This window comes from Micropterus dolomieu, linkage group LG06, assembly GCF_021292245.1.
Source record: "Micropterus dolomieu isolate WLL.071019.BEF.003 ecotype Adirondacks linkage group LG06, ASM2129224v1, whole genome shotgun sequence".
Taxonomy (NCBI): domain Eukaryota; kingdom Metazoa; phylum Chordata; class Actinopteri; order Centrarchiformes; family Centrarchidae; genus Micropterus; species Micropterus dolomieu.
The window spans coordinates 20,657,692-20,684,802 of NC_060155.1; the positions used below are offsets into that span (position 1 = coordinate 20,657,692).

At 40.0% G+C, this 27,111-nt stretch overlaps 5 protein-coding genes across 11 annotated transcripts in view; 3 read left to right on the forward strand and 2 right to left on the reverse strand.

Moving 5' to 3' along the window:
* The window catches only part of zgc:55943 (uncharacterized protein LOC406337 homolog), a 9,337-nt gene extending 3,365 nt beyond the window's left edge, over positions 1-5,972 (forward strand). For both annotated transcript variants that reach the window (XM_046052647.1, XM_046052648.1), the window contains 4 exons: positions 1,178-1,257; positions 1,685-1,755; positions 1,918-1,981; positions 4,991-5,972. In XM_046052647.1, the coding sequence (XP_045908603.1) occupies positions 1,178-1,257; positions 1,685-1,755; positions 1,918-1,981; positions 4,991-5,029 (254 nt within the window). In that variant the 3' untranslated portion in view covers positions 5,030-5,972. The remainder of the gene's footprint in view (positions 1-1,177; positions 1,258-1,684; positions 1,756-1,917; positions 1,982-4,990) is intronic.
* tsen15 (TSEN15 tRNA splicing endonuclease subunit) lies at positions 3,737-8,895 on the reverse strand. Its single transcript, XM_046052646.1, has 4 exons — positions 8,707-8,895; positions 8,531-8,612; positions 7,404-7,539; positions 3,737-7,285 (listed from the first exon to the last, which is right to left on the reverse strand). Exons 1-4 carry the CDS (start codon positions 8,761-8,763, stop codon positions 7,114-7,116), a joined length of 447 nt encoding a protein of 148 aa, XP_045908602.1. The 5' UTR covers positions 8,764-8,895; the 3' UTR covers positions 3,737-7,113.
* LOC123972892 (procollagen galactosyltransferase 2-like) lies at positions 6,141-15,672 on the forward strand. Its single transcript, XM_046052643.1, has 14 exons — positions 6,141-7,370; positions 8,927-9,010; positions 9,511-9,706; positions 10,105-10,215; positions 10,391-10,508; positions 10,593-10,727; positions 10,805-11,009; positions 11,628-11,747; positions 12,038-12,111; positions 12,200-12,306; positions 13,009-13,141; positions 13,245-13,372; positions 13,455-13,661; positions 14,352-15,672. Exons 4-14 carry the CDS (start codon positions 10,142-10,144, stop codon positions 14,632-14,634), a joined length of 1,584 nt encoding a protein of 527 aa, XP_045908599.1. The 5' UTR covers positions 6,141-7,370; positions 8,927-9,010; positions 9,511-9,706; positions 10,105-10,141; the 3' UTR covers positions 14,635-15,672.
* Positions 15,673-15,783: 111 nt separating this feature from the next.
* zgc:153115 (uncharacterized protein LOC768186 homolog) lies at positions 15,784-22,576 on the reverse strand. Its single transcript, XM_046051340.1, has 2 exons — positions 21,753-22,576; positions 15,784-20,032 (listed from the first exon to the last, which is right to left on the reverse strand). The coding sequence occupies exons 1-2, from the start codon at positions 22,258-22,260 to the stop codon at positions 19,788-19,790; spliced, it is 753 nt and encodes a 250-aa protein (XP_045907296.1). The 5' UTR covers positions 22,261-22,576; the 3' UTR covers positions 15,784-19,787.
* Positions 21,928-27,111, forward strand: part of LOC123972095 — a 44,895-nt gene continuing 39,711 nt past the window's right edge. For 3 of the 6 annotated variants that reach the window (XM_046051327.1, XM_046051329.1, XM_046051330.1), the window contains exons 1-8: positions 23,305-24,186; positions 24,338-24,504; positions 24,595-24,665; positions 24,948-25,113; positions 25,357-25,494; positions 26,050-26,227; positions 26,378-26,520; positions 26,955-27,058. In XM_046051327.1, coding sequence (XP_045907283.1) covers positions 24,102-24,186; positions 24,338-24,504; positions 24,595-24,665; positions 24,948-25,113; positions 25,357-25,494; positions 26,050-26,227; positions 26,378-26,520; positions 26,955-27,058 — 1,052 coding nt within the window. In that variant the 5' untranslated portion in view covers positions 23,305-24,101. Of the gene's footprint in view, positions 23,034-23,238; positions 23,250-23,304; positions 24,187-24,337; positions 24,505-24,594; positions 24,666-24,947; positions 25,114-25,356; positions 25,495-26,049; positions 26,228-26,377; positions 26,521-26,954; positions 27,059-27,111 lie in introns of those variants that run through there. The other 3 variants (XM_046051332.1, XM_046051331.1, XM_046051333.1) reach the window with 3 other exon arrangements.

The following is a 27,111-nucleotide window of genomic DNA, read 5'->3' on the forward strand; positions in this document are numbered from 1 at the left end:
TATATATATATATATATATATATATATATATATATATATATATATATATATATATATATATATATATATATATATATATACACACACACACATATATACACACATTATTAAAGGGCTATTAAATTTGTGCTTTCAATAAAATAATAATACTACCATTAATGATGATACACTGTAAATACAAATATATTTGAAAAATAGTTAGCAGTGATTACAAGTGCTGGGATGGACTTTTAAACACTAGTAAACTGGCAAGCTGTCAGATGCTAATAGAAACCTTTAATTAGTTATTTCACAGGTTAAATTAAGGGCAACTGGACTTGGTTGAAGATACTTAAAGGTGTTTTGCCTCTGATGCAAGAAGTTCTGAAGAAGCCTTCAACCATGTCCAGTTACTCTTGATTTTAACCCTCCTTGGAAAACTTATCTTCACAGACACCTTAATTAGTGCTTCATTAATCGCAGGTGCACACCAACGGTCGAACAGTTGCACCTGTGCATGGTGCTACCATCATGTGCAAGACACATCCATCATGTGTAAGACAGGTAGCACCTCAGATGGCCTAGAGGTAAAAGTCGCCAGCCAGTAACCAAATGGTAAAGTAACCAACCAGCTGTGAGCTGTGGACTGAAAGATGGCTGGTATTACATCCCACCTCTGCCTACGTGCCCTTGAGCAAAGCACTGAATCAAAAGAAAGTGCCCCGGGGCAATGCACTGTTATTAAAGCTGCTACAGATGAACTGAAACTATCTGAGAGCTATAATAAGAACTTGACAGCATTAATCTAAAGTGTTACAACAATGTGATGTGTCCATCAGGCCGTGGTTACTATGCATCATAACTGTATTTTTAATTCCTCCTTTCTAAATGCGTGGGAGAGAGGGCTGTGCATGTGTGAGAGAAAAGATGGAGAGGCAGAGAAAAGAGGAGAATCAGGCTGACAACTTATGTGTTTGCAGCTTGCCAAGCATTGTTAAGAGAGGATTTAGTCTGGAGCATGAGACTTCAAGCATATAATTATTTTGCCAAGTACTGAACTGTGAGGGCTATTAACCCGCAGGATTGTGCCGATCAGAGCGGCTGTGAGTGGGTCGTCCTGTTTGCCCGCTTCTGCTGTCACGTATTAATAAGGGGAGATGTGCTCCTCTCTGCCTCTCTGTCTCCCACTCTGTCACAGATGAGTACAAGATGAAAGGAGTGGAGAAAGTAAAGTACATCAGTGGAGAAGAGGGAGGAGTGGACGGCCAGGACAGCACTGTGAGTGAGCCTATTGTATTCTTTGTATTCTACTTTGTCTATAATGTGTTTAAATTTGGATCCTGTTTATCGGTTTGTAAAAATTATCAATTTGTAATCAAAATGAGTCATGACATATTTAATCCGATACTAGAGCACCGTGCAAACATTAATAGTTAATAATATATAGAATAAATAAATAAGAATAATAAATCCAAAGATAAATATTTTTACAGTATTAGATTTTACTCAAAGTTGAATTATTTAATATAAACAGCTCTGTCTGAAATATAATTATAGAATGATATATAAGGCAACTTCAGAACTTAGTTAATTGTGTGTTTTTACCTCATGCTGTATTTTCACTTTCTGCTGAATAACGTGACATAAGACAACTTTTTGATCATATGGTTGATTGTGTGTACATGTTTGCTTTGATGTCCTGCAGGAGAAGAGTGCTCTCCTTGGTAAAGGTCAACACATAGATGAAACAGGGTCAAATGGAAATGGAAAGATTCTGTAAGTGACACTGAATGATGGTGTTATTACAATATCATTAACATCTTTTTACATGTTGCGTATTAGTAGCACCTTTGGTCAATTTTCGTCCAGTCATCACCTGAACTGACGTCCCAAGTTATACTGCAAGGCTGTAACCTGTTGGGCTTTTTGTCATCGCAGGAGCATCCACTCCTCAGAGAGTCAGCAAGAATTCTTCCGGATGTTGGATGAGAAAATTGAAAAAGTAAGGAATGACAACCCATCATTGGAGCATCACTTTTTGCTTTTTGCTAAGTGACATAAGGGAGGTTAATCCTATCACTGCAGCAAATCCGTAGCGAGTGAGGACACAGCAGATGACGTAACAATAACTCAAAACAGCCTCAACCTGTCATGTCCAGTGCAATTTTCAAAGTAGTATTATTGAAAACATGTTTTACTGATGAGAGGAGTGGTTTACTTATATGGCCTGGGCCTTTTAAGGAGTTTTATTGTTTTATGGCATGAGGGGCAATCAAGTATAAGGTATAAGGCTATACATTTTTCTCATTGTAATCAAATGCCATGAAAAGACCAAACAATGACCAAACAATGAATTTTCCACAATCTAATTATACGCAGGGCTGGACTGGGGCAAAAAATCAGCTCTGGCATTTTTGGTCCAGGCAGCCCACAGCAATCGGTCGGACACTCCTCACCAATAAACCGTCCTTGCAGTTCTCTTAAATATACTGTAATATTTCCCCAAACCACTATAAAGCTAAGTAGGAAGTGCCTTGGATAAGTGCACCAGTGCAAGTGGATCAGTGTACTCATTCCCTCTCATTTACTGACTCCCTGGTGATAAGAGGTGGCACGGAGTACACAACTCATACTCAAGTACAAGTAGGCCTAATTTTTACAGCAGTGTGGGATTAGCCAACGTGATGCTGACAAAATAACGTCAGCCATTAGGACAGTTAGCCAAAGTTGAGACTGCATTAAACAACTGTGACTACACAACTACACAAACAATATATCAAATATCTTATGCTGCACTGTTTGGCAGTGAGTGATCACCAGCAGTAGGTGACAGTCTCACTTAATATTAAAATTTTATAATGAAAATTATAAACGCAACACTTGTTTTTGCCTCCAATCATCATGAGCTGAACTTTATGTACACAAAAGGCCTATTTCTCTCAAATATTGTTCACAAATCTGTCAAAATCTGTGTTACTGAGCACTTCTCCTTTGCCGAGATAATCCATCCACCTCACAGGTGTGGCATATCAAGATGCTGATCAGACAGCATGGGTATTGCATGGTTGTGCCTTAGGCTGGCCACAATAAAAGGCCACTCGAAAATGTGCTTTCAAAAAGTGATGGGGACAACATCTGCCATTTCAAAAAGTGGTGGGTACATGTCCCTAGTGTCCCCAGAGTAGATGACACCTATGACCCTACCTCCCTGCTCCCTCCCAACAGGTTGAGCTACTCCATGCTTACCGCTTCACCTCCCCTCTCCTCCATTTCACTCTGTCCCTCTGCTTCGCTGATAAATTCCTCCTCCTCTGCCTCTCTTTTAATCCTTCAAGTGGCCCTGGCTGCATAATATCAGGTACTTCAGCTGATGTTAAAACTACTGCAGCCCTGGTAGCAAACATATTTGTTATTTAGGCACATTAGGCGGCAGCAGTCTCACGACGCAAGAAACAGAGGGGGAGGGATTGGGGGCTAGTAAGAGATGTGATTGGGCCAGCCCATTGTCAGTACAGAAAATGAACCAATGGGCTGCTTTCCATGCTCTGTGGGCTGGTACGTTGGCCCAACAGTTATATAAATAAATAATTTACATTATACCGACCCCAGAGGTGCGTCGGCCCACCGGGCCCGGTATGGATTACCAGTCCACTCCTGATTATACGTGTATCGAATGCCTCATATGGCTTATTTCTGTGTGGCATGAAGCTCTGTTGTTGTTTTCAAACTATTAGAAACACATCTATGAGCCACACAGTTACACATGTTGAGCACAGGCACTCTAGTTTATTTTGAGTTGATCCCCCACACACCGCCCTGCTGCCGGAAATACTCACTAGCACACCAAATGAGTATCTATCCGTGGCAAAACAAATAGTCAGAATCAGCTTTATTTGCCAGGAACGTGTACACATACAAGGAAAAAAGGAGAGGGATACAATACAATAAATTAAAAAATCTTCCAAGACACCTATACATACACTTACAAAGTTCAGCCAATGGGAAACATCTACACTTCTCCTTAAGGACATCTACAACCAGTAACTTTAACTCCCTAAGTGGTACTAGCACCTGTAACCAGACAATCTTTTGTAAGGAGTTCCATATTGAGGGTGCACAATATGAAAAGGCAGTTTTAACTTGGAAACAACCCCGGGGACCCAGCTGGACCGTGTTTGGTAACTGCTGACCGCAAAGTTAAGAAGCTGCAAAGATAACTGGGTAATTTGCACAGGAGTGCCTTGTAGGTAAAAACACACAAATGTAACCGTCTACGTGTAGCGAGAGAAGGCCATTCCACCATTTTGTATAAACTACAGTGATAAAGTGCAACGCTGAATGGTAGGCAGAATTTAGTTTTCCTGTCAGAGATAATGCTGCTGCATGCACGTACACATCCCTATAGTCAATCACAGATGAAAAGGTGTTTTTATGTTGTTAGCTGCATTGCATTTTTGTTCTTTGAGGCTACTAATGGAAATTAATTGGCCTCTTTTTTAATAAATGTGTCCCTGTATGTTGGTTAAATATCTGTATAATATGGCGAGTACAGAAAGAAGTATTAATTGTTTCATCATTACCGTTTTGTAGTGTAGTAGTGTGAGATTTAATTTCCTCACTTTCATAATGGTAAGTAAGCGAAGCTAAAAATTATTTGATCCTTAGGTCAGTTTGATACTGACATTACTTATTTACTTTCAGTGCCATGATACAGTATTGTGATGATATGAAATGATTATCAACAAAATTACTTATTGAAGGTATTGTTTTCTGCATTTGAATAACTGGGTCTGATGCAAAGCAAAACCGTGGAACACAGTCCATTTCATTCATTGTTCATTTGAATATTTTACATGTTATTTTTGCAGTAGCATGATATATATCAATGATGGAATGATATTGATTTTGTCATACCAATTTAACTGAGATAAGCCTTAGAAATAAGAAATAAATATGCCATTAAATTAGGATAAAAATGGGATGTACATTAACATCTCTGTTTTGTTTACAGGGCCGGGACTACTGCTCAGAGGAGGAAGATATGACATAGCACTATGGTCATGTGTCCATCAGTCCCAGTATGAAAGAGCTGTTATTCCAGTGTTACGGGTGGACCGTACCATGTGTTACCATGACCGGGGGGGAGGGACTGTCCCTTGTATGTACACGCCTGGGAAAATTGGATTACTAACTTGAATCAAGCACCTTTTTGCCCTCCTGCTCACAACTTTAGTTCCAGCTCATGTATCAACCAAGAGAAAAATGACCACCAAAATCAAAGATGGTTCAGTATTTATACGTTTTCAAGGTTCTCCAATGGTAGAGAACATTTAGGTTTGCTTCCTTAGTGATGCCATCACAGGATGACCTAGATCCTGGGATTTGAAGATACACTTGCTTTTCTTTCCCTGCTTGGATAAGTCCTGGAAGGCCAATGTACATGGCTGTCACGGAGACTTTCGGTAGACGTTTGAAACACTCTGACTGTTGCAAATATAAAGTTTCAATACCAGATGCAAGCAGTGCTCTTGTGGACACAGTGAAAACAATGTCTCTATCTGAATCATTTTGAATATGTCATCCTTGAATGCCTCCCTGAAAAGAAAAGGGGCTGGAAACTTCCTGCATTCCAAGACACAGTATGAACCTCTTTTCTACAGTACGTTGGCCAGTACAGTGTTTGTCTGTCCATGTCTGTTTCTGCTATAATGTAGAGTATTTATGTTGAATAAGGCTCAGGGTTGAAGTGTTGTAATCTTATGTTGTCAAATCCTTCCTTGCACCATTAAAAAGACACTTGTGCACTCACACAGCAGGGTTATTGATGTCCCCTGCTTTGGTATCTGTTCCATGACAACCCAACAGGGTGGACACTGCTACATCACATATAAGTCTGATTATGTATTTCGCTCACCAGTGTGAGATTGTCGTGTTTGGTTTCTATGTTGAATTTTTGTTTTTCTAGAAAAATTAAAAGTGTTTTCAGTAACTTATCCACACAGCTGACACTGTTGTATTACTTTAAAGAAAACAACCTGCCAGATTAATTATTTCATCAACTATATCCTCATGGCATCTCAGCAAACTGATACCTCATTAGTGCATGAACAAATGGTAGTATATAGGCACTATATCAAACAAACTAGCATCAGCAACCGTGCACTGGAGCTCACTAAACACATAAATTGAGTGATAAGATCATTAGTGGACAGCTCAATGCCAGTATGAATTACAGCCCAGCTAATACAATGGTAGATCTGATATAATGAGGCAATTTTAACTTAGCACATGGGAGAAGTTTTCCATCAGGGCTTTCTGCTGGAAATCCGTAAAACTTGGTTAAGTTTAGGCACCAAAACTACTTGGTTATAAAGTAGAAAGCCTTTCTTTCAGAAATACCCGAAGGGAAACTTCTCCCACGTGCTTTATCTTATAGAGATTTCAATGTTAACAAAAAAATAACAGTGCAGAAAGGCTAACAAGATATGACTGACGTCATTTAAAAACAGTGTCGCCATCACAGTTTGTTCACCAGAGAGCACTGATAAGTTTATTTTTCAACTGTAAAATGTTCCCCTCAGTACATAGTTAATTAGTCTCTGTATCATCCCAGCCTTACATGTTGGTCTATTAATTTGTGTGTGGTAAAACTAAGGTAAGAGGTAAACAGGTTCAAGACGATTAGAAGTGAGGAAAACAGGAAATCAATTATGCATTTATGCACAAAACTATCTCTTTTTCTTGTTAATTACTGTATAATCTTAACTCTTCTAATTTTAACTCTTCACCTCATGTGCAAATTATTCAATTAACACTCACGCTTTCACTCACTCACCTGGTGACAATGAGGCAAAGGTTTTAAGGAGTTACAAGCCAAAACTGAAGTTGACTTCACTGTTATGATGTTACCAGTTGTTTCTTACTGAGAGGGGATCATAGGCTTGGCCTCACAGCAACTAGAAGGGCACTGTGGTTCAGAGTATTTGCACCCATTGCCATGATGTCAGTTCACCTTTGACTTTTTTTTAAAGGAGCAGCTTACAAAGACAGACCGACCGACCGGCTGACATCCTGTCCCATTCTGCTCCTCTATGGTTCCCCAATACCACCAAGGTGTCCTCTCACTACAGCTGCTCAGCGCTGCTGCCGTCTCTTCCGGTGCTGCCGGCGTCCCATATCCTGGAAGGGACCTACAGGAGGGTCAGGTGTCACCAACCCATCCGTCATCCTCTGGTAGACCAGGGTGGAGTCAGAAGCTACAGCACACAACAGCATGGGAAAGCCTCTGTCCAGCACATGACGTATGCTGCACAGCAGAGAGGAGGAAGCTATAAGTTTGGGAAATTTGGGAAGACAACTTGTGACAGTAAAACCAAAAGAAGGATGTGACAGTAAGTTTTAGCTCTTCTGCTGTGTCTCATTACCTTTTGTGGCTCAGAGATCTGTGAGCAGGCAACGGAAGAATTGTCTGGATGGGTTCTCCTTCCTTCTCCCTCCCTTCCAGCAAAACCACCTGCAGCTCAGGATTCTTGACACATGACACTTCTTTCCACCGACGCACTGCGGAGAACAAGAAACACAGTGTGTCTATGGCTAACTGTAGTGTCTCCTCCAAACGTTATTACAGGGATGAAGTATTTTGTTGATAAGACAAACTCGCCACTGAATACAGATTCTTCAGACCTTTTCCCCACCTGTTTATGACATATTATTCATTTAATAATTTTTCTCGGGCTGGCCTATTTTTGCACAAATTCTCCATGCACTAGACACCAATTCAAGGATCACAGGTTTATATGCTATGTAACTTATGTGCATTGACAAATCTGAATTATGTACAGTGAATGCATGAATGGAGGGTTTAGTACAAAACATACATACTAACCTCTTAAAATATGCTGGCCAAATACTTGTGAAATAGTATCTATTTTGGAATATTTGAATACATAACATTTACATTTTCATTATGTGAGTAAAGCTTTACCCTAGTTAACCCTTTATTTTCATTAAAATGACTCGGTTGCGTCTATGTACATATGAGATGTCTCGGTCTCATACTGTAAATGTACAAGGGGCAGGGCTGTACCATTTAGAACATCATATTCATGTCCTTGTAACTGTTTTATGAATTAGGGAGATTTAATAAGCAAAGATGATGTTTACAATCTACACTTACACACCCACTGCACATGGTGGCACTAAAATGCTGATTCTATTACTTTTTGCCTTTAACATGTTTAACTGAAAGTTTTAAGACAGATACAATGTATTTAATTAAAATTAAATGAAAGGATTTCACATTTCTTAATTTAAGTAAGTTTATTAAGTGTGTGGACCATATGTAAACCACAATGTTGGGAGATAAGAATTCACAGAAAACACAACTGATCCATTGAATAAATAAATAAATGTAAAATCATAAATAAAAGAGAAACAAATCCGGATTATCAGCCTATGAAATGTTCCCCTTCTATGCTTATTACACAAACAAACAAACAAACAAAAACGTGATGGCTGCTGCTAAAATTTTCCACAATCTTGTCAAACTCACCCTCAGCAAGATCCATGTACACAAGGAAAGCTGCATGTACCTGTGCACTGTCTCCAATCTCCAGATTCTTCATTTGCTGATACTAATACGAGAAAAACAAAACAAAAACAACTCTGGTTATTACATGGTTTAGCGTCAGACATCTGAATGCAGCACTTTGGTCCACCAACACTCACCGTTGGATGCTGAAGGATCCAGTTCGCATGTGGAGGTTTCTTTGACACGTCCGACATCTTAATTACTTATCGTATCTCAAGACTCAAAATACTGCCTCTTTAACCTTCAGGGCACACTGCTGCTGTCACGACATGTGTGAGAAGACTTTTCAGTTTGTCGGCGTGCTACCGTGAAAGTCGTCCGGCAGGAAAATGTGACTCATTTTTGTTTTCCGCGCAGCCTGTCAGACCCAGACCGCTGCCTTGAAGACCTCGTTCAGGGAAGAAAAGGCCCAATATCCACACAATTACTGAAACATTTAAGGTAAATTAATTTAAGTCCTCTCTCTCTCTTATTCACATCTTTTTAGGTTATATATTTATATATTTTAATAGATTTACGAATTAAAAGCAAGATGAAACAAATTTATAAATTGAGGATAAACGTGAAAAAATAAACAAAATTAGCAAATAGGCCTAATTGATTATAAAAACATTATAGATACATTGTTGATATGTTTTACAATACTCTTTATTAATAATAATAATAATAATAATAATAATAAAAGTTTTCTAATATCTGTATAGGCTTTCTTCAATCTCTCTCTGTCTTTCCCTCTCTCCCTGTGTGTGTGTGTGTGTGTGTGTGTGTGTGTGTGTGTGTGTGTGTGTGTGTGTGTACGTGTGTGTGTGTGTGAGTTATCATGTGTGTGTGAGAGTCTGTCCCTCAGTTGCACCAGTCTGAGCCTACGGAGACATCAACGTGCCCTGTTGGAAATATGCCTCTTGGTTTAGTGGGATTCGTATTTTATTGTGTGATTTTAGCAGGGAAGCTATTCCTGCACAGCAGCACAGAGGAGCTGCCACCTGATCATATCCTCCAAACGGCCCAGCGGGAGTCCTCGCTGCTGAAGCCCACAGTGCTGATCACCATCCTCACACGCAACGCACAACACAGCCTCCCCTACTTCTTGGGATGCATCGACAGGCTGGACTACCCAAAGGACCGCATTGTCATCTGGTAAAGTTACATTTATTTGTTGCATTGATCATTTGATTCAAAAATATTTCTGGAAAGACCACGAAAACTTACCCTTTTGGTTTATAGAAGATTTTATTTCTGTAAGAATTCAAGTAATGAGAATGTGCTGATTTGATTTAGAGATCTGACAAAAAACAATGAGCAATAGTGTTAATGATAGTGATTTATCAATGACAACATAAGCAATACATTTTTGCTACTTTAACTGCACTTTGTAAATGTCATTCTTCACATTCTGCAATACTGTTCATCAATAAACAAATAATTCTCAGACAAGTGAGAAAACTACATAAAGAGAGTTGAAAGAAAGAAAGAAAGCCCAGAGAAGTAAGGAGAGAGGTGAAGTCAGTGTTCAGTAATGTTCCTTGTGATCTCAGGGCAGCCTCTGACCACAGTGTGGACAACAGCACAGCCATGCTTCAGGAGTGGCTGGAAGGAGTTCAACACCTGTACCATTCGGTGGAGTGGAGAACCATGGAGCAACCAAGGTGAATCACTACTACAAAAAATAATCTCTGAAGCAGCAACTCCATTTGTTATCCACTATCCTGATACTGTTTAATCATATTTACAGTATTAATAGACTATGTGAATAGTCGTTAACCTGACATCGAATGGTCTTCTGATCCTAAAGGATACAGTCTTACTTTCGCTTTCTTTCAGCTCTTATGCGGATGAGCAGGGTCCCAAACACTGGCCCGACTCTCGGTTCACTCATGTGATGAAGTTAAAGCAGGCAGCACTTAGAGCTGCCAGGCGACTTTGGACAGACTACATATTGGTGAGATAGTAAAAGGCCTCTTAAGTCACAAAGAATGAAGAATCCCACCACTGTATCTACTAATGTTTCTTATTTGTCCCTCAGTTTGTGGACAGTGACAACTTGCTGACAAACCGTCAGGTGCTATCTGACATGATAGCAGAGAATCTGACAATTGTGGCGCCCATGTTGGACTCAAAAGGCCTGTATTCCAACTTCTGGTGTGGCGTGACTCCTCAGGTAAGGTTTTTAGAGACCACAACAGAATATACTTTACTTGCTGTGCAGAATATTCACTGATCTTCTGATACACACAGGGCTACTACAGACGAACCCCAGAGTATATTCCCATCCGTAAATGGAAGCGGCAGGGCTGCTTTGCAGTCACCATGGTGCACTCCATCTACCTGCTGGACCTGAGGCGCAGAGCCAGCCGAGCGTTGGCCTTCCACCCTCCTCACCCCGACTACCCCTACGACGTAGACGACATCATGGTCTTCGCTTTCTCTGCAAGGCAAGCAGGTCAGACCTTTGTCGAACTGATGCCAGAGTCTGCAACAGAATGCATACTTTGAACAATTGATGGCATTACAATGATGCATTTTTCTTGTTTTTCTTTGGTAAATTTATGGAAATAAAATTTGTGTTTTAGTGTCTGTTTATATACATCAGTATATACTGTGCTTACACTAGTACTAATCCTTATTTATAGCAATCAAGAGTTAATGCAAACAATGAAACCACACTACATTTAGGTGTTGATTAATGTATTTTGTGTAAAAATATAGGTAAAAGTAAATTAAAGTTAATAATTAAAGTAATAGTTACTATACCATATGAAATGTAGAAACAGAAGTTTGCTAGAAAGTCATCATAGAATGATATAATTTAAATTCATATAATCATTGCACATATAAATATGAACCCTTTTTATGACTGATAATTCATAACTTTATCACTCTCCTTAATAATAGCAGAATCATATCTGCAAGTCTATATATCTTAATTTAGACAGACTTTTATCACTACATCATTTTCCACATGGTATGGTAACCATTAGAGGTGAAATCTATCTGTCATGGCATTTGAAATAATGATAAGGTGTTTGCACTGAGACCTGATCCGTCTGCTCCACTGCAGGAGTTCAGATGTATGTGTGCAACAAGGACCATTATGGATATTTACCAGTGCCCCTTAAACAAGACCAGACACTGGAGGAAGAAGAGGAGAGTTTTACCCACACGCTGACAGAGGCACTCAGTAAGCACTTCCTCTAATTGCACATACACTGTGGTGGTTCTTCTTCAGTCTTTGCTCAGTATTTCCTTGGCCTGTATGAGCATATTTGGTCCTTCTTGCTCTCACAGCCCTGACACATGTCTCACTCCTCTGTTAAAGCCCACTGCCTCTCATTTCCCACTCTGACCGTTTCACATCAGTTAGATGTTAAACTGATGTAAGAAATTCCCTTGAAACCAAAGGACTGTTCTCAAAAGTGCACATTCACTATACTTCATGTGAAATGTGGCATGTGTGATCTTACTTTCTAGTTGCGTACACCGTGGAGCCTTCACGCTATGTGCACACTTTGTCTAAAGAACCAGGGAAGATGGGATTTGATGAGGTACAGAGATATTTATCGCTAAAGAGATATGTTCCAGTTAAGGAGTGCTGATCAAGTGAACAGTCATTTTATTCTCCTTCACTTCTAGATCTTTCTGATCAATCTGAAGCGCCGCTCAGATCGGCGGGACAGGATGTTGAGTACTTTGGCTGTCCTCGGTATCAACACTACACTGACAGAAGCCGTGGATGGCAAGTACGACATACAGTTACAGTTACAGTGGAAGAAGCATTCAGATACTTAAAAAGTATTACCAAAATGTAACAATACTCTACTACAACTGAAGCGAGAGCTTTTTACCAATCAAATGGTCCTGTAGATTAAGCCAACTTTTATATCACCTTGGATCAGAAGTCCAGGAGGAGCTCAGAAACATGGAAAGTACATGTGATACCATGTGATACGGTTGAAAACTCCAGAATAAGCAAGTAAGTGGGCAGTGAGTTGAGATTGTTTTGCCAACTGCTTTTTTCAAGGTAGATTGAGCTGCAGTTATAACAAAGCATCACATTTTAAACTGTATATTCATCTTATGTATTTTTTATGTAAAATCTTCATCTACAAAGTAACAAAAAATTGGAGACGGAGTGCAGTTGACAGATATTACGATTTAATGTCATGTAAAGTTGGAAAATACTCAAGTACCGGTACCTCAAATTTGTCAGATACATTAATGTATGAGTAAATGTGCCGTAAATTCTACCACTTTCATTATGCTCTTTATTTATGAACGGTACTATTAATTAGAAAACACACAAACGAACAGAGTAGTTGAGGACCGTTTGAATAATTTTTAAGAGTATATTTTGCATATTGACAGTAGAATATTAGACTTCCCCTGTCAGAAAAATATAGACTGTAATTAAGAGGAAATATATTTGTTCGTGTTTTCCACAGAACCTTGAACTCCTCTCAGCTGCAGTCCATGGGTATAGACATGCTGCCTGGGTACAAAGACCCATATTCAGACCGCGTGCTGACCAGAGGGGAGATTGGCTGCTTTCTCAGCCACTACAACATCTGGAAACAGGTACAACCATACTGTTATGAACCAAACACAAGCTGATGTGGCAGTGTATGATGAGGTCTGATGCCACTGCAGAGGCTCAGGCTGTTTTGTGTCGCCCCCTTAGGTGGTGCAGCAGGAACTGCAGCAGGTGCTTGTGCTGGAGGACGATGTAAGATTTGAGCCCAGATTTTGCAGCAGGCTGGTGACTATCATGGAAAATGTACAGAGAGTGGGACTTGAATGGGATCTCATGTTAGTGACTTGTTGCAGTTTTTGTATGATGTTTTATTTAAAGCACCACAGACCTGTTACTTACTTTTCTGTCCTCGTGAAGTTATTTAGGCCGTAAGCGGCTGCAGGTGAAGGAGCCAGAGCACTGGGTGAAGGGAGTCAGTAACCTTGTGCACCCAGGATACTCCTACTGGACTTTGGGTTACGTCGTGTCACTGAATGGGGCCAAGAAGCTCCTGCTGGCAAAACCCCTGAGCAAAATGCTGCCAGTGGACGAGTTCCTACCAATCATGTTCAACAAGCACCCCAAGTGAGTCTCACCTACTGTATATACATCAGTTGTGAAGGAAGTATTCAGATGTTTTACTTAAGTAAAAGTACTAATGCCACACTGTAAAATGCTATATTATGTAGTCATGAATTTGAAAGCTTAAGGAAAATTACAAATAGTATAGGGAAAATGTACTTACAGTATTGTCATCCAGGTCATAGTTATCCAAGGTGGGTTAAAGTATACTTACAGTATTTAATGTAAAAGCACTCAATGCAGAATAATGGTAGCTACTATTATATTATGGATCAATATATTATAAATTATTATTATTAATGTATTAATGTGTACACAGCATTTCACTGTGTGAACTATTTTATACAGGACTGCAGCTAATGATTATTGTTATCATGGATGCATCTGCTGATTATTTTCTTTATTTATTGATTGATTATTTAGTTTGTAAAAATTACCACAATTACCTAGAGCCCAAAGTGACACCTTAACAAAGCTTGTTTTGTCTAACCAATAGTACAAAATTCTAAATGACATAAAATAAATGAACGAATGTTAAAATAATTAAAAGGAAAAACAGCAAATTGAATAAAACACTACCACATTCTACAATTCAGAGAGAATTGTGTGGAGTAGAAGTAGTAGGTACAGTACTTGAGTAAATGTACTTGTGTTCAGTCTAAAGTCATCATGTCGACCTTCCTTACTCTTCAGAGACGAGTACATGCTGTATTTCGAGCAGAGGGACCTGAGAGCATTTTCAGTGGAGCCTCTGCTGCTCTTCCCCACGCACTACACCGGCGAGCCCGGCTACGTCAGCGACACGGAGACCTCTACCATCTGGGACGACGAGGCCGTGGAGACAGACTGGGACAGAAACGGAGACAAACACCGACGTGAACAGGAAACTGATGATGTAGGGCTTCGACCTGTGTCTCATTCTGCTCACGGTGGCGGGCCTCCTCTCTCTGCTAGTGAAAACAGAGATGAACTCTGAGAGGGACAGAGCTGCTGGGCCCCTAAAAAATCTGTTCTTCCCCCTACAGTTCAGTTTGTGTTCATGTTGATCATGAGTTTTGTCAAACTAAGACAAAACTCACGCTACATGTAAGCATAAAACTGGACCAATTAAGGTTATCAAACCTGCATTTTAACACAAGGACCCTCTTCAAGACCCACCTTAAAGCCTTAATCATTACAGATGATATTGGGCTTTGGTGGTGTATTTTTCCAAACACATTTTTGCCACTTCGCTTTGATGGTAACCCACAAAAGAAGACCACCTGTCGAGACCAAGACTGGCAAATAACAGTTTGTCTTTCCATTTGTTTGTAACATTTGTTCAGGATAACTGGATTTCAAGCAATAACTGTTTGAAATTTGAGTAATAAAAGCCCAGAAATACACCTGTTTCTTAAACAGGCCTACGTTTGTGTGGCCATGACAAAAGATGTTTGCTCAGCTACTAGTTAAAAAATGAATTTTCTAATTTCAACAAAATATTTTTCATGTTATTATGGCATATTTTCTTGTCATTACTATGTTCTAATAACATATGGAGATTTATTACTTATATAACACACCAAACCTCATGTTATAATGAGAAAGTTTTTAATCAGATAAATTGTTTTAGCAAAAAACATTTTAGGATTGAGTAGAAGTAGAAAATAAACTTTTGTATTTTGTATGTAGTAATAACACAAAGAAATGTCATAACATTGATACTTTTCACATTGTAATAATTAAACTGGTCATACATTTTTGTCATGGTGGTTGCAATACACAAATTTAATGCATAAAACTACAATTTTGGGAAAGTCAGGAAAATGGACAAAACCATATGGAGAATTGGATTAAAAAATGCAGCCGTGCTACTCATATTAACACACCAGTTAAAGTTCAAAAACAGCCGTGCGTTACTGTGTCAAGATGTCACTTCTGTAAGTGTCATCATGGCATTTACAGCCAGTCAATGATTGTGACCTAGATTCAGCTACGCCACTTTGTACTTTTCAAATAAACAAATTTCTCTTGATGTCTTATTATTGTTGACCTCTTTTTAAAAACATGTTTCCTGTATGTACTTATAGTCCACCCTGATTCATCAAAACAAAAACACACACACACAAAAAGATGAACACAGCAATCAAACTTAAGGATTTTTATTTTTAAAAAAAGCACTGGTATTCTCATGTCAAGCAAACGATGGAACCATTTAATATTAGTACTGTTCCATATCACAAAATGAGTTATGAAAAGTATAATTAAACCACACATTATACATTTTTGGAATAAATTAATCAGCATAGCAAAAGAAATAAAACATGCTTGTACTTAGGTGTTGAACAGGAAATATTGAAATGCAAATGCTCAAAATTTTAGACACCTGAGAATATAAATATCAAAACAGCTTGTCGCAGCAATTATTTAGTTCCACGGTTCCTCCTATTTCCCATAACTAAAGCTTCGATAAGAGGATTTTCTTTTAAAAATTACATTAATGTAAAAATTAGGCATCAGTTTAAAAAACATCCGTTTCTGTACAATGTGCATATTTGAATTAGTGTGGTGACAAGAGAAATTAGCGCTTTTTCTTTCTCAGCGAGGCAGCGCAGCAAAAATGAAATCCAAGGTAGATAATGGCCGTCTGTCATCAAGCCACATTCAGTGATATGAACAAATGCATCTGGATTGAGCTTTTTCAATTGAAATCTGCAGTGAAGTGACAGTCTACAGGTATTTTCTTTTACAGCCTGCAGTGAGTCTTTCCCTTGGTGATTAAAACTCCAGCTGGACTTTAAAGACAGGGGCTGCAGGATTTATCCAGTAGATTAATTTGCTACTATCAATTAACAACAGAAGTTCATTGAGGCAGGGAAAAGGATATTCTGCTGCTACACAGGTAGTAGTGATGTTGCATATAAAGACAAGATAAGGAAATTGGTACACAATAGACCATTGAGCTGATAAAAACACATTTCTGAAACCCAAGGCTCAGTGGCTTTATAGGAATTTCTGAAACACAGGTTGGATGGATTTTGTACAGACACGGCAAACACAATCAGTGAGGTATGTTCTTATTGTGATATTATAGCTTTGAGACCCTGACAGAGTCTGTGTGAGTAGACACTCCCATCTGTGAGAGGAGATGAGAGGGATTATGTCCATTTGAAGACGTAAAAAAACAAACAAGTATATTGTGTGTGTTCCTTCGTTAAACAGTCCATGCGTTCAAGGTCACTGCCAGCAGCAACCCAGAGCTGTCGACAGATGGAACCTCTAAAGAAATGTGTACAAAATTTCAAAGCGTTGCATTCGTTTCAACGAGTACAGCTCCCACTCAAATGAGATAAACAGTGAAAAGGTACATGTAGATGGTTTTGCAAGAGATGAATGAGGAAGACATGTGCAGACTTTCTCTTTGATCTTAGTGTGGAGGAGACAAAGTCAACACATCTGGAAACACAAATGAAGCGTGTTTCATTAAGAGGGAAATAAAAAACAAAAAGAGATGGCCTGGATGACTAAGCAAACACTAAAAAGGGAAAAAAAGGAAAATAAATAAAAATAACAACTACCCAGTTTTTTTTTTTTATCACACGATCTAAAGCACTTGGAAAAAAAGGCAGTTAAACCATTGGTTATCAACACACCAGCAAAGTTCCACAGTGCCTGCTTTTAGAGGCATAGTAACAGTGCAAGCCATTACACTATTCAGCCAAATACACCTGTAAGAAAAAAGTGCCATATTGCATAATGAGTATGTGTAATGAGCCCACAAGAGGGCATATAAACCTATACAATGATCCAACTGTAAACATGGTGCAAAGTAGTTATGACATAGTTTAAGGCTTTCAGAATTTCCTGAAGAAGTGTTGTTCTCTGAGATAAAGGAATATTTCCATGAGCTGGACAAACAGTGTGGAAACAGAAAAAAAAAAACAAGAAAATGAATAGATTTAACCTCTCTATAAGTCAGAACTGAACACTGCATGTACTCCAATAGATTTTAAATATCTCAATTACTTGACGTTTGCTTGATTCTGTTAAACGTGATTGTTAATTGAGTGATTAGTCCTGAAATTCAAGCCATGAGGATGAGTGAACATGTTGGCATATAGGAATATTCAGGTGCCAGTTTTTACTTTACATGTTCTAAACAAATCCTCATTATTTTGATTTATTTTCCCAACATGTTAAAAATTTTCAACTTGTCAAACACAGGTGTAACTAAGAACATTATTAATGGCTGCATTCCATTTACAAGTGGCACCCCCCTGGTATTGTGCATGCTGGTTCAATGACACACCTACGCAGAATAGAGCCATCACTAACTGTATTAGTTGCATATGTGCTTTTGCTGCTCTGACAAGTCAAAATGTCCTCCTCAATAAAGGTTTACTGGTATTAGTTTTTCAAAATGGACCATGTTAATGTAACTTTTTATACTAATTTTGATTCCCATACAAAATAGTTACAACAAACTCAAACCGTGTAAAGAAACACCTGAACGCTTTTACCTTGAAGGGAGCAGGCTGAAAGTCAAGCTCATCTTGTGTCACCGCCTCACCTCCCAAATATTTTTATACCAAAGCATACACACAAAAATGTAAATAAAAACGCATACACACAAACACTCACAGGCAATGCCATCCTATCAAGTGTATAATGTTACCCCTAATATAAGGACTACAATTCATCACATGTATTAATTCTGCTGCTAGTAGCATTACCAGTTTTCTATATTAAAAGCTTAAAGCTTATATACATTTGCATCAGCTTTAGACATAACACTACTGTGTATTATGTTAGCATTTCATGGGTAACTCATCTAGATGGCGTGCAAACAGCCCCTTAACAGTGTTTGATCCACTTTCTGGCAAAATTAATATTTGATTTGATCTAATGCAATAAAAATTAAGGAATGTGTCACCACTAAAACTTTTACATGAAATCAGCAAAGCTAAAAAAAAAGCAAGCTAAAAGACTTCTAGTCATTGCCTTGTTACCTAACGTCACAATATTGTGCTACTCATGGTAAAAAAAAAAAAATTATGGTGAAAAGCACAACAATCTACAAATTAACCACAAGAAAACAGTGGAGTTTTGGCTGATGAATGTGCAGATTATTACAGAAAACATGAAAAATCCCTGCTTTTGTGAAAGTGTTTCAGTTTGAGAAAATAAGGTTATTTTTTTAAGGGTTGGGTTTATTTAATCGATTCAAATCTGCTTAATGATTCCCATTCCAATCGAATCCTGAGTGAGAGAGAAAACAAAGTATACTGAAAGCAAAAACATGTTTATTTTCATACGGTTTAGGCTGCCATAAACATGTAATAAATGACGTATATATGAAAATGAAGTATTTTCTGTTGTTTTTGGTGAAAAAAGAAAGACAAATATAAATATTCTCTGGTGTGCCATGCTGCAAATCAGTGAGCAGGATTGCTTTATGGCACAACTGGTTTTACAGATTTTTTTTTCATCAATGTGATGAAGTACCTTGATTTGTCCAGTATTTAATTGCGTGGATTAACCAATTTCACTACGCGATGATACAGGACATCAAAAACTCTTCATTTTTATTCCATTCTGTGCCAAATGTGTTATGTTTGATGGGACTTTCCCTCGCATGTTTTTATATTCATGCAGTGAATACATTTCACTGTATCATTACAGTCTGTAGCGAAGCATAGCCACACTTTGGAAAGCTAGCTTGAGTCCCTCATACTGTACACATTATACACGTGCTTTGATACGCGTGTAAGCGGCAATGTAAATGAAGAGCAGTAGGTCCAAACTTTGCTTTCAGGAAACGATAAGTGGAATCGAAAAGCACATTTCTTAACGAATCCCCAGTTCTTATAGATTTGGAACATTCTCAATACCCAACCCTAGTTATGTTGAGCAGGTGGATAGTGGTCACATGACTCATCTGTGTGGATGCAGAGATGAGGCCCCCTCACACCCAGCTCTGTGTGTGTGTGTGTGTGTGTATTGGCTTGTGTATGTTGGTGTCATGTGCACATGTTTTGAGTGCAACACAGCAATGCTAAATCCTAATCAGTGGATCTGATTGTAGCTGGTTAACTTGAAACCACTGTGACCTTCGGTGCTCCTGCCGGGAATCCCCCGACCCGAACCATCCTAATGGTGCATGGCTGGGCTGGAAGAGGAGGATGCGCCCTTGCTGCGCCCCAACATGGAAGGCTGGAAGTCCGGATGACGGCGGGCGTGCTTGATCAGGTGGTCGCTGCGCATGAAGCGCTTATCGCACAGTGGGCACAGGAAGCGTTTTTCCCCTGTGTGGGTACGGGTGTGGCGGGCGAGCTCATCAGAGCGGGCAAACTTCTTCTCACAGTCAGGCCAGGTGCACGGGAAGGGCCTCTCTCCTGTGGCGTGGAGGCAGAGGAGAGACAACAATTAACCACCAAATCATTTACCATTTAAACACCAACTGTGTAACTTAAAGTCACCATGTTTACACAATAAGCATGCATGTGATTTTTTAGATGAATAAAATATAAAACTTGTGTAGTGTTACCTGCAGTGTACTGCGTTACACTGTAATACTGGTTAAATAGCATATGATGGTTCAATTTCCTACAACGTATCACAAAAAAAAAGCTGCAAATCTGTGCAACCAAGAGGCTGAAAGTTTGTTATGTTTTTAAAATAAATATTTACTAATGGACTGTGAAAATAGGTGATGATTAATTTTCTATTGACAGACTAATCAATGAATCAACTTAGCTCTGAGATGTGCAATTTACACATGTGTAACAGCTGTGGTCCATTTTATTATTTAAGAGTATTTTCCTCAAATATAATCACCTGCTTTCAAATTAACGATATCGGGCATAATAGGTTTTGTTTGCCTACATGTTTTGTAATGTTAATAAAGAAAATATTGGTAGGAGTCTATGACTTAATCCCTGAAGCAAGTTTTAACACATTAAATACCAGTGACACAAATCCACTGCCTACATTACTTTTATGAAATATGGTGTAGACAAATATTCATCTGTACATAGTTTAATGCGTGACAAAACATATTTGGGATTTATATTCTCCAGATTAGTGTTCCTAAGCTACTGCTAGCCTTAATCTCATGCAGGCAACATGAGTAAAACATGGATAACCGAGTAGGATGCTCGGTGCCATTTTCAAGATCACAAAGCCAGGCCACGTTGTTGTAGCAGTACTCTCTGTGGGCGTTCCCACCAGAGTTTCTTTGAGCCGTTTCCTGTCCCTAATCCGTTTGCGCCTGCTCAGTGACCCCGAACACACAAATTCCCTTCATTTCGCGAAAAACCACATGCACGTTTTAACTCAGCTGCAGAGTTTTGCTTTCATTACGAGAGGTGGGTCTATTTCAAACCATATCTAGCGTTTTACATGGTGGCTAAGAACCTAAGTTTTTAAAATGGGTCGCAAAGTGAGATGCAACAAACTCATATGTCTTCAGCAAACACATAAAAGAGTAATGATAATTTGTAGATTATCAAACACAGGGGGTACGCATCCAGTATCGGACGCGTCCTTTCTTCTTTGAGCGTTTTATCAATAAATGTGCACGCTGCAACGAGTAAAGTCGATTTCAGCTTGCCAGGCAGGGGAGGTGATACCCAGAGTCACTGAACAACCAAAACAAAAAGCACTTGCTGCTGCCATCGACAGGATAGGCTGTGATCGAGAATGATCTGGCTTCTCTCGACGTTAAGGTTTCGTCTTACGTTCATTTCATATGCAAATCCGGCCCGGAGGAAGACCATCGTCACCAGTTTTAACGTCCAGCCCAGTTCTTTTGTTAGTTTACTTCTTTGTCAGAGTCTCTGAAGGGGCGTTTTTCTGTCTTTCCCTCTTTGTTTGGCCACGTTATTGTACCAAGTCGGGGGGAAAATTGCCACTATTATAAGTTAATCTCATAAAGCACAAAAGAGCCCACAACTTCCGATTTATATGCGATATCATGTAAATGATAATAACAATATGGGGCGTGCATGTCACCGACAAAGCAGAAGTTAGGGACAAAGTATATCTAGCCTTTAGCCTTTGTGTGCGTACACAACGTGTGACCTGCTGATGAAAATACTGTTGTTGTCTCCGTACCTGTGTGTGTCCGGATGTGTGCCTTCAGGTGGGACGATTTCCCGTAAACTCTGTCGCATCCGTCAAAAGTGCACTGGTGTCGCTTCACCGGGGAGCGCGGGGCCCCCACGCCTCCTCCTCCTCCTCCCCCCCTCAGCTGCTGTTGCTGTCCGGGGATCGGGGTGGCGGATGGGGTCATGGTAGGGGTGGTCGGGTCGGACAACGTGGTGTAACCGCTCTCCCCACCACACGAGGAGTTGCTGCTCTCCGAGTAAGCCGACATGGGGCGGAATTTACCGTGTAGGTCGGTGAGGATACCGGCCACCGCCATCATGTTCGCCCCCTCAAGCCTCAGCGTCTCCCGCACTTCCCTATCCTCGCTCGACCCGTCGGGCTCCCCGGGGAGCAGGCCCACCGTGGCCGGCTGGCTGGTGGGGGCGACCGGGGTGGGTCTGTGCAGGACAGGCCCGCTGGATATCGATACCAAACACTCGGCAGCGAAATAATCAGACGAGGCAGTCAACGACATTGTTATCTGTCTCGTTTAGCTGGCTGAGGAAAAAAAAAGAAAAAAAAAATCCGCCAGGAGGGGCTAACGGTTGTCTGATCCCGACCTCGTTTTCATCAAACTCGACAACCCAACCGTTTCCAGCCGAGCCGTGTTACCGCCATACAGTGTATCAGCAGTTTGAAAAAGACTCAAATCAATACAAAAAAGGCACAATTGAGAATAATAGTATGCTAAAACCGTGCCAATACCTCCGGCCCAACATGCGTGCCCCTAACCGTCTGACGGTTCATTGTGTCTGAGCCTCCGAGAAGCCGGTCAAACCTACGCCCCCTGGCCCGGACTAAAGATGCGTTCAGGGCCTATCAGTTATAATTTGTGTGGTGGTGTTTCTGTGTTTAGAATTTATATAAAGGCCGCGCTAGTACTTTTATTTTGTCACTACAGTTACGCCAATATCTATTTGAATAGACTCATTAAAATATGACATTAAGTTGTGTTCTTCAAGTGGATTTAATATAATACCTCTAACTCACACGTATACTTGTTTTATATTTTTATACTAATAAAGCATAAATTTGCACAATTAATGTTACACACTACACTACTAGTAGCATTACACTGCTTGAAAGTTAGGACGAAAGCGAGTTAACAGGGATATTTCAAAGGAAGAGCTTTAGTACAATTTTTTGCATGTATTTGAACGCAGCTTCACCAGCAGCACGCAGTGGCTGACGTCGCAGCACGGGCGTGGACCGCGGCGGCGGGTGCATCGTGGAAAGTAGGCAGCTTGGGTAAGGATGGGGGAAGGAGATGAGGATAAAAGGCGTGTTTGGTGAATTAGTTTTTTTTAGCCCAGTCGGAGGCTGAAGAGCATGGCTGATTGGTGGAGGGCTTGTTGTGTCACATTTCTGGCAGTTACTGTATTGTAATAAAGCCACCACAGCCCCCCGCCCTCAAGTCTCTACTCTTTTTTTTTTTTTTTTATCAAAAACACAGACACTAATGAGGTATCTCTTTTCTTATGTTTACATCTCTCAACTGTAGCTTAGGTCCACACTGGTTGTGTGGCTTATTGATTATGGTCATTAAGGACTGTGAAGTCTTAAATAACCTCAAAGCAAATCAATTTTATTGTTGAAGAAGGGGTATAATAACATAAACACTTAATTATTATTACATGCTTTGTTTTGTAGTTCTATTCTGTATTATAGCCTATAAGGTGTTCTTGTTATTTTATCCACCATTTCATAATGCACCTAGGCTATGTCTAAAACTAGCCTACATCTCAGGTTGAATAATATGCTGCCAGACTGCCAGCTGTTTAACTTTCCTGCAATAAACTGATGTTTTTCTCCATAGTTGGCACATGTCTTATGTCTGTCCAAATTAATAGGGGTATGAGAAAACCTCAATTTTTATGAAGCCCGGCGCTCTGTCAAGTGATTGGCTCAGTGAATGTTTGTAGCTCCAGCCTGGAGGGTATTTCCTGATTGGTTGATGTGAGCACTATGGGTCACTGTGGAAGCCCACGTACAAGCGTGGTCATTCAGTGGCTGTGAACACTGCTTGGTTTTCATCGCGCTTACATGTGGAGTCTTGGAAGCAGCCAGACCTGCAGTAACTTGGGGTTGATATGGCTATGTCTTTGTTTCTGCTCAGTTGTCTGCATGTTACACTAATTTTTCATCTGCTACATGGTGAGTTTTATGGCTTTTGTTGTGAGATATTCAAACTTGGTGTGTCACTTCATTTACTATTGAAAGATGAACTGACCAAGAGTCACAATGACATGACTTTTGGGTGTTCAGTGTGGAGGTCGGCAGGCTGTCTTTGAGAAAAGTTGATCTTTTTTAGTCATTATGTCTGAGATTTCTGACCAGATTTTCTACACAGTAGGTGATTGCTTTCGGACGGAAACAAACCCCTGTGATTCAACTTGTGCTGGTGAGAATCTAGTTTGTTACTTAGATGAAATATGGTGCATTCTTACTGATAAATACTTTAGAATGTTTTCCATGTAAGACATTCAGTTATTTGTACTACTCGATTTGAAACACTTCTTTTCGTTGAATGTTGTGATTTTTATTTCACCTAGGAATTCCTACCCCTGACTTGTCCTATCAGAGCGGGGTGAGGTATACTTATAGGTATAGCACGACAATTACCACAACCCTTCATGGCTCCAATGCTGGGAGGAATGGACTGGCTTTGGACTGTGTGGTTGATATCGACGTGGTTTCCAAGTGTCACCTAATGATGCAGGTCAGCAATAAATGAAAGTGTTTGTGGGAAAAAAAACGTATATAAAGTACTGCAACAAGTCAATGATTTATGCACATGCTTGTCTGACAGATTAGGAATCCACAGATAAAGCGACTTTCCCCTCAGAAGGAACACTCTGTGCAGCGTTTAAAAAGCTTGAGGTAATATACAGCAGATTTCATACAATTTAGTGTGTTTTTATAAAGGATAGTGTGTGAATGAATGCATGATTTAGCCTTCACCTGCTCAGTTATTTTGCATACATGCATGTGGTTTTCTGTTCTCAGTCTACAGCATTCAAAGTGGAAGTCTCAATCATTTTGGAATGCTACAAGTGTTTTTACTGTGAATGTGATACTCTGTTCAGATGCTCCACTTTTCTGTGTTGTTGGGTCTCGAGGGTACTCATCTGGGGGCTCATCTGGGGTGTTTTTGTTTCCCAGGGAGTCACTGGAGAGAACGCGCCTCAAGTTCTCTCTCCAGGCAGGAAAGGTCACGGCCCTGTGTCATCAAGAAGGGGAGCAGGTGTGGGCCCTCAACATTAAAAGGGCTCTACTGAGCATGCTCCAGACCTCCCGCACTGCCTCCAAACAGGAATTAGAAAAGGAGGTGAGGGTTGATGAGGGCTATGTTCTATGTAAGACATGTTCAGTTTCAAAGATGTAGAAATACAGAAGCTATTCCGTCTTTAAGGAGAATTCAAACTAAAACAAGCAACAACTACTTCTTCTACTCTGACAAAAACCACCTCTGCTCCTGCTACAAACAATAACTGTCATTAACATCCGCTTGCCATAATATAGTGCATTCACAGAGTGATTATCAGACTTTTCTTTAATGCCTCTTTCTCAGACGGATGTGTACGGGACATGTACCAGCAGGTATGAGAGGCGAGGACCTGTGCTTCTCAAGAGCAGGGATCTAAAACAGTGCCAGCAGTCCAGGCTGGCAAGCTTCTGGCCCCATTCAGTATCTTTAGCTGAAGATACAGTGAGTTTACCTCTCTTGTGTCTTTGTTAAGAATGTATGTAAATATGGGTATGAATAAGGACAAGTACTTTTTCTGGGGGTTTTGGAGGGGTTTTTTTTTAACGTGAATTTTGGGGGTTTTAGCAACTTGGGGGGAGTTTACAGTCACATACAATTAAAAACCTGCACCTGGTGGTTTTGCTATAGGCCAATTCCAAAATTACTGGACACCGCATATTTAAATCTAACTATTTCTTCACTTGGATTTAATTACTTTAATTGGGTTCCACTGTTAGATTTTGACTCATGACCTCAGTATTTTGAAAATCCTATGGATGTGGTGGTATATTAGGCTTGTAGATTCCACTTTTTTACTCTTTGGTATCTAAGTTCAAGAAAAGTAGAAGTTGAAAATTGATGATGACGCTGGTTGTCACTTCAGATTTCCGCACCACTCACTAAGAGGATGTCCTTTTTAAGTCACTATTATCAAGATTACATCAGTACTTTGGTTCAACAGTTGCATTTGATTCATGCATTTATGATAGGAGGTTTTGTTTCTTCTCTTTTCACTAGTCAGTACAGTCAGAGCTGCACTGTGTTCAGAGGCATGGATCTACAGTGATGGAAGAGGTCAACTGCAGTGAAGCCATTTCTGTGGCAACATGGTCCAGGACTGCAGGTCTGGTGAAGACCCAAACAGTGTCTACCCTGCTCCTGCTTAGAGCCCAGCCAGGGATTCCTTCAGGCGCAGGTCAGGAGTAGTATTAACACTTTTGCAGTTACCCATAGCATACTGCTTTACAGACATGGACCCTGATGCTCAATGGTCATTGTGATGGAAATTTGATATTTTACATATGTTTACTGTTTTACCTTGGAAATTTCCATCACACTCATGCAGATTCCTTAGGTCTTGGTGTGCTAAGAGACCTGCAGTTTGAGGACGAGGGGGCTGCAAGGCCAGGAAAAGCCACAGCATCAACGCCTCAGCAAGCCAGTCAAACTGTCAGGATGTTATGTAGCCTCACCTCAGACCCAGAACTGGTAGGCCCCAACAGGTTCCAGTCAGCTTTTAACTGTACTTATCTCTAAGGAACACTCATTGTATGTTTCAGTTTCCCTTCCGTACACAAAGGTGCTACGGTCCTTTTCAACCATGAATTTGAATCACTTTTAAGTAGCCTGTACCCTGCCAGACCACTGTTGGCTTGTTTGTGTTTGTAAGTTGTGGTTTGACTTCCGCCGAGGCTTTGCTGTGTATGAGCCAATCATTTTAATGTCTCCCATACACAAGAGGTCAGTCAAACCTATTGTGGCAACCTTCATCATCCGTCTGTTTACATGGGAAGTGTTTAAAAGAGAGACACTCTCTGTGATTGTCATTATGTTTGTGTGATAGTAAATAGTAAATTGCATTTGTTTTATGATACATTTAATGTAAGTCCATATATATACATGTTTGTATTTTATCTGTTCAGGTTTCACGAGAGTTCCTTCAACTGGCTTTCCAGCTGAGAGATCTGACTCGGTCTCAACTCAAGATACTTTGGCAAGAAGCATCTTTCAAGTGCCGCAATGACTGGTCTGTATTGTGTTTTATATTGGAGTATCTTTTGGCCAGTCCGTCAGTTCTTC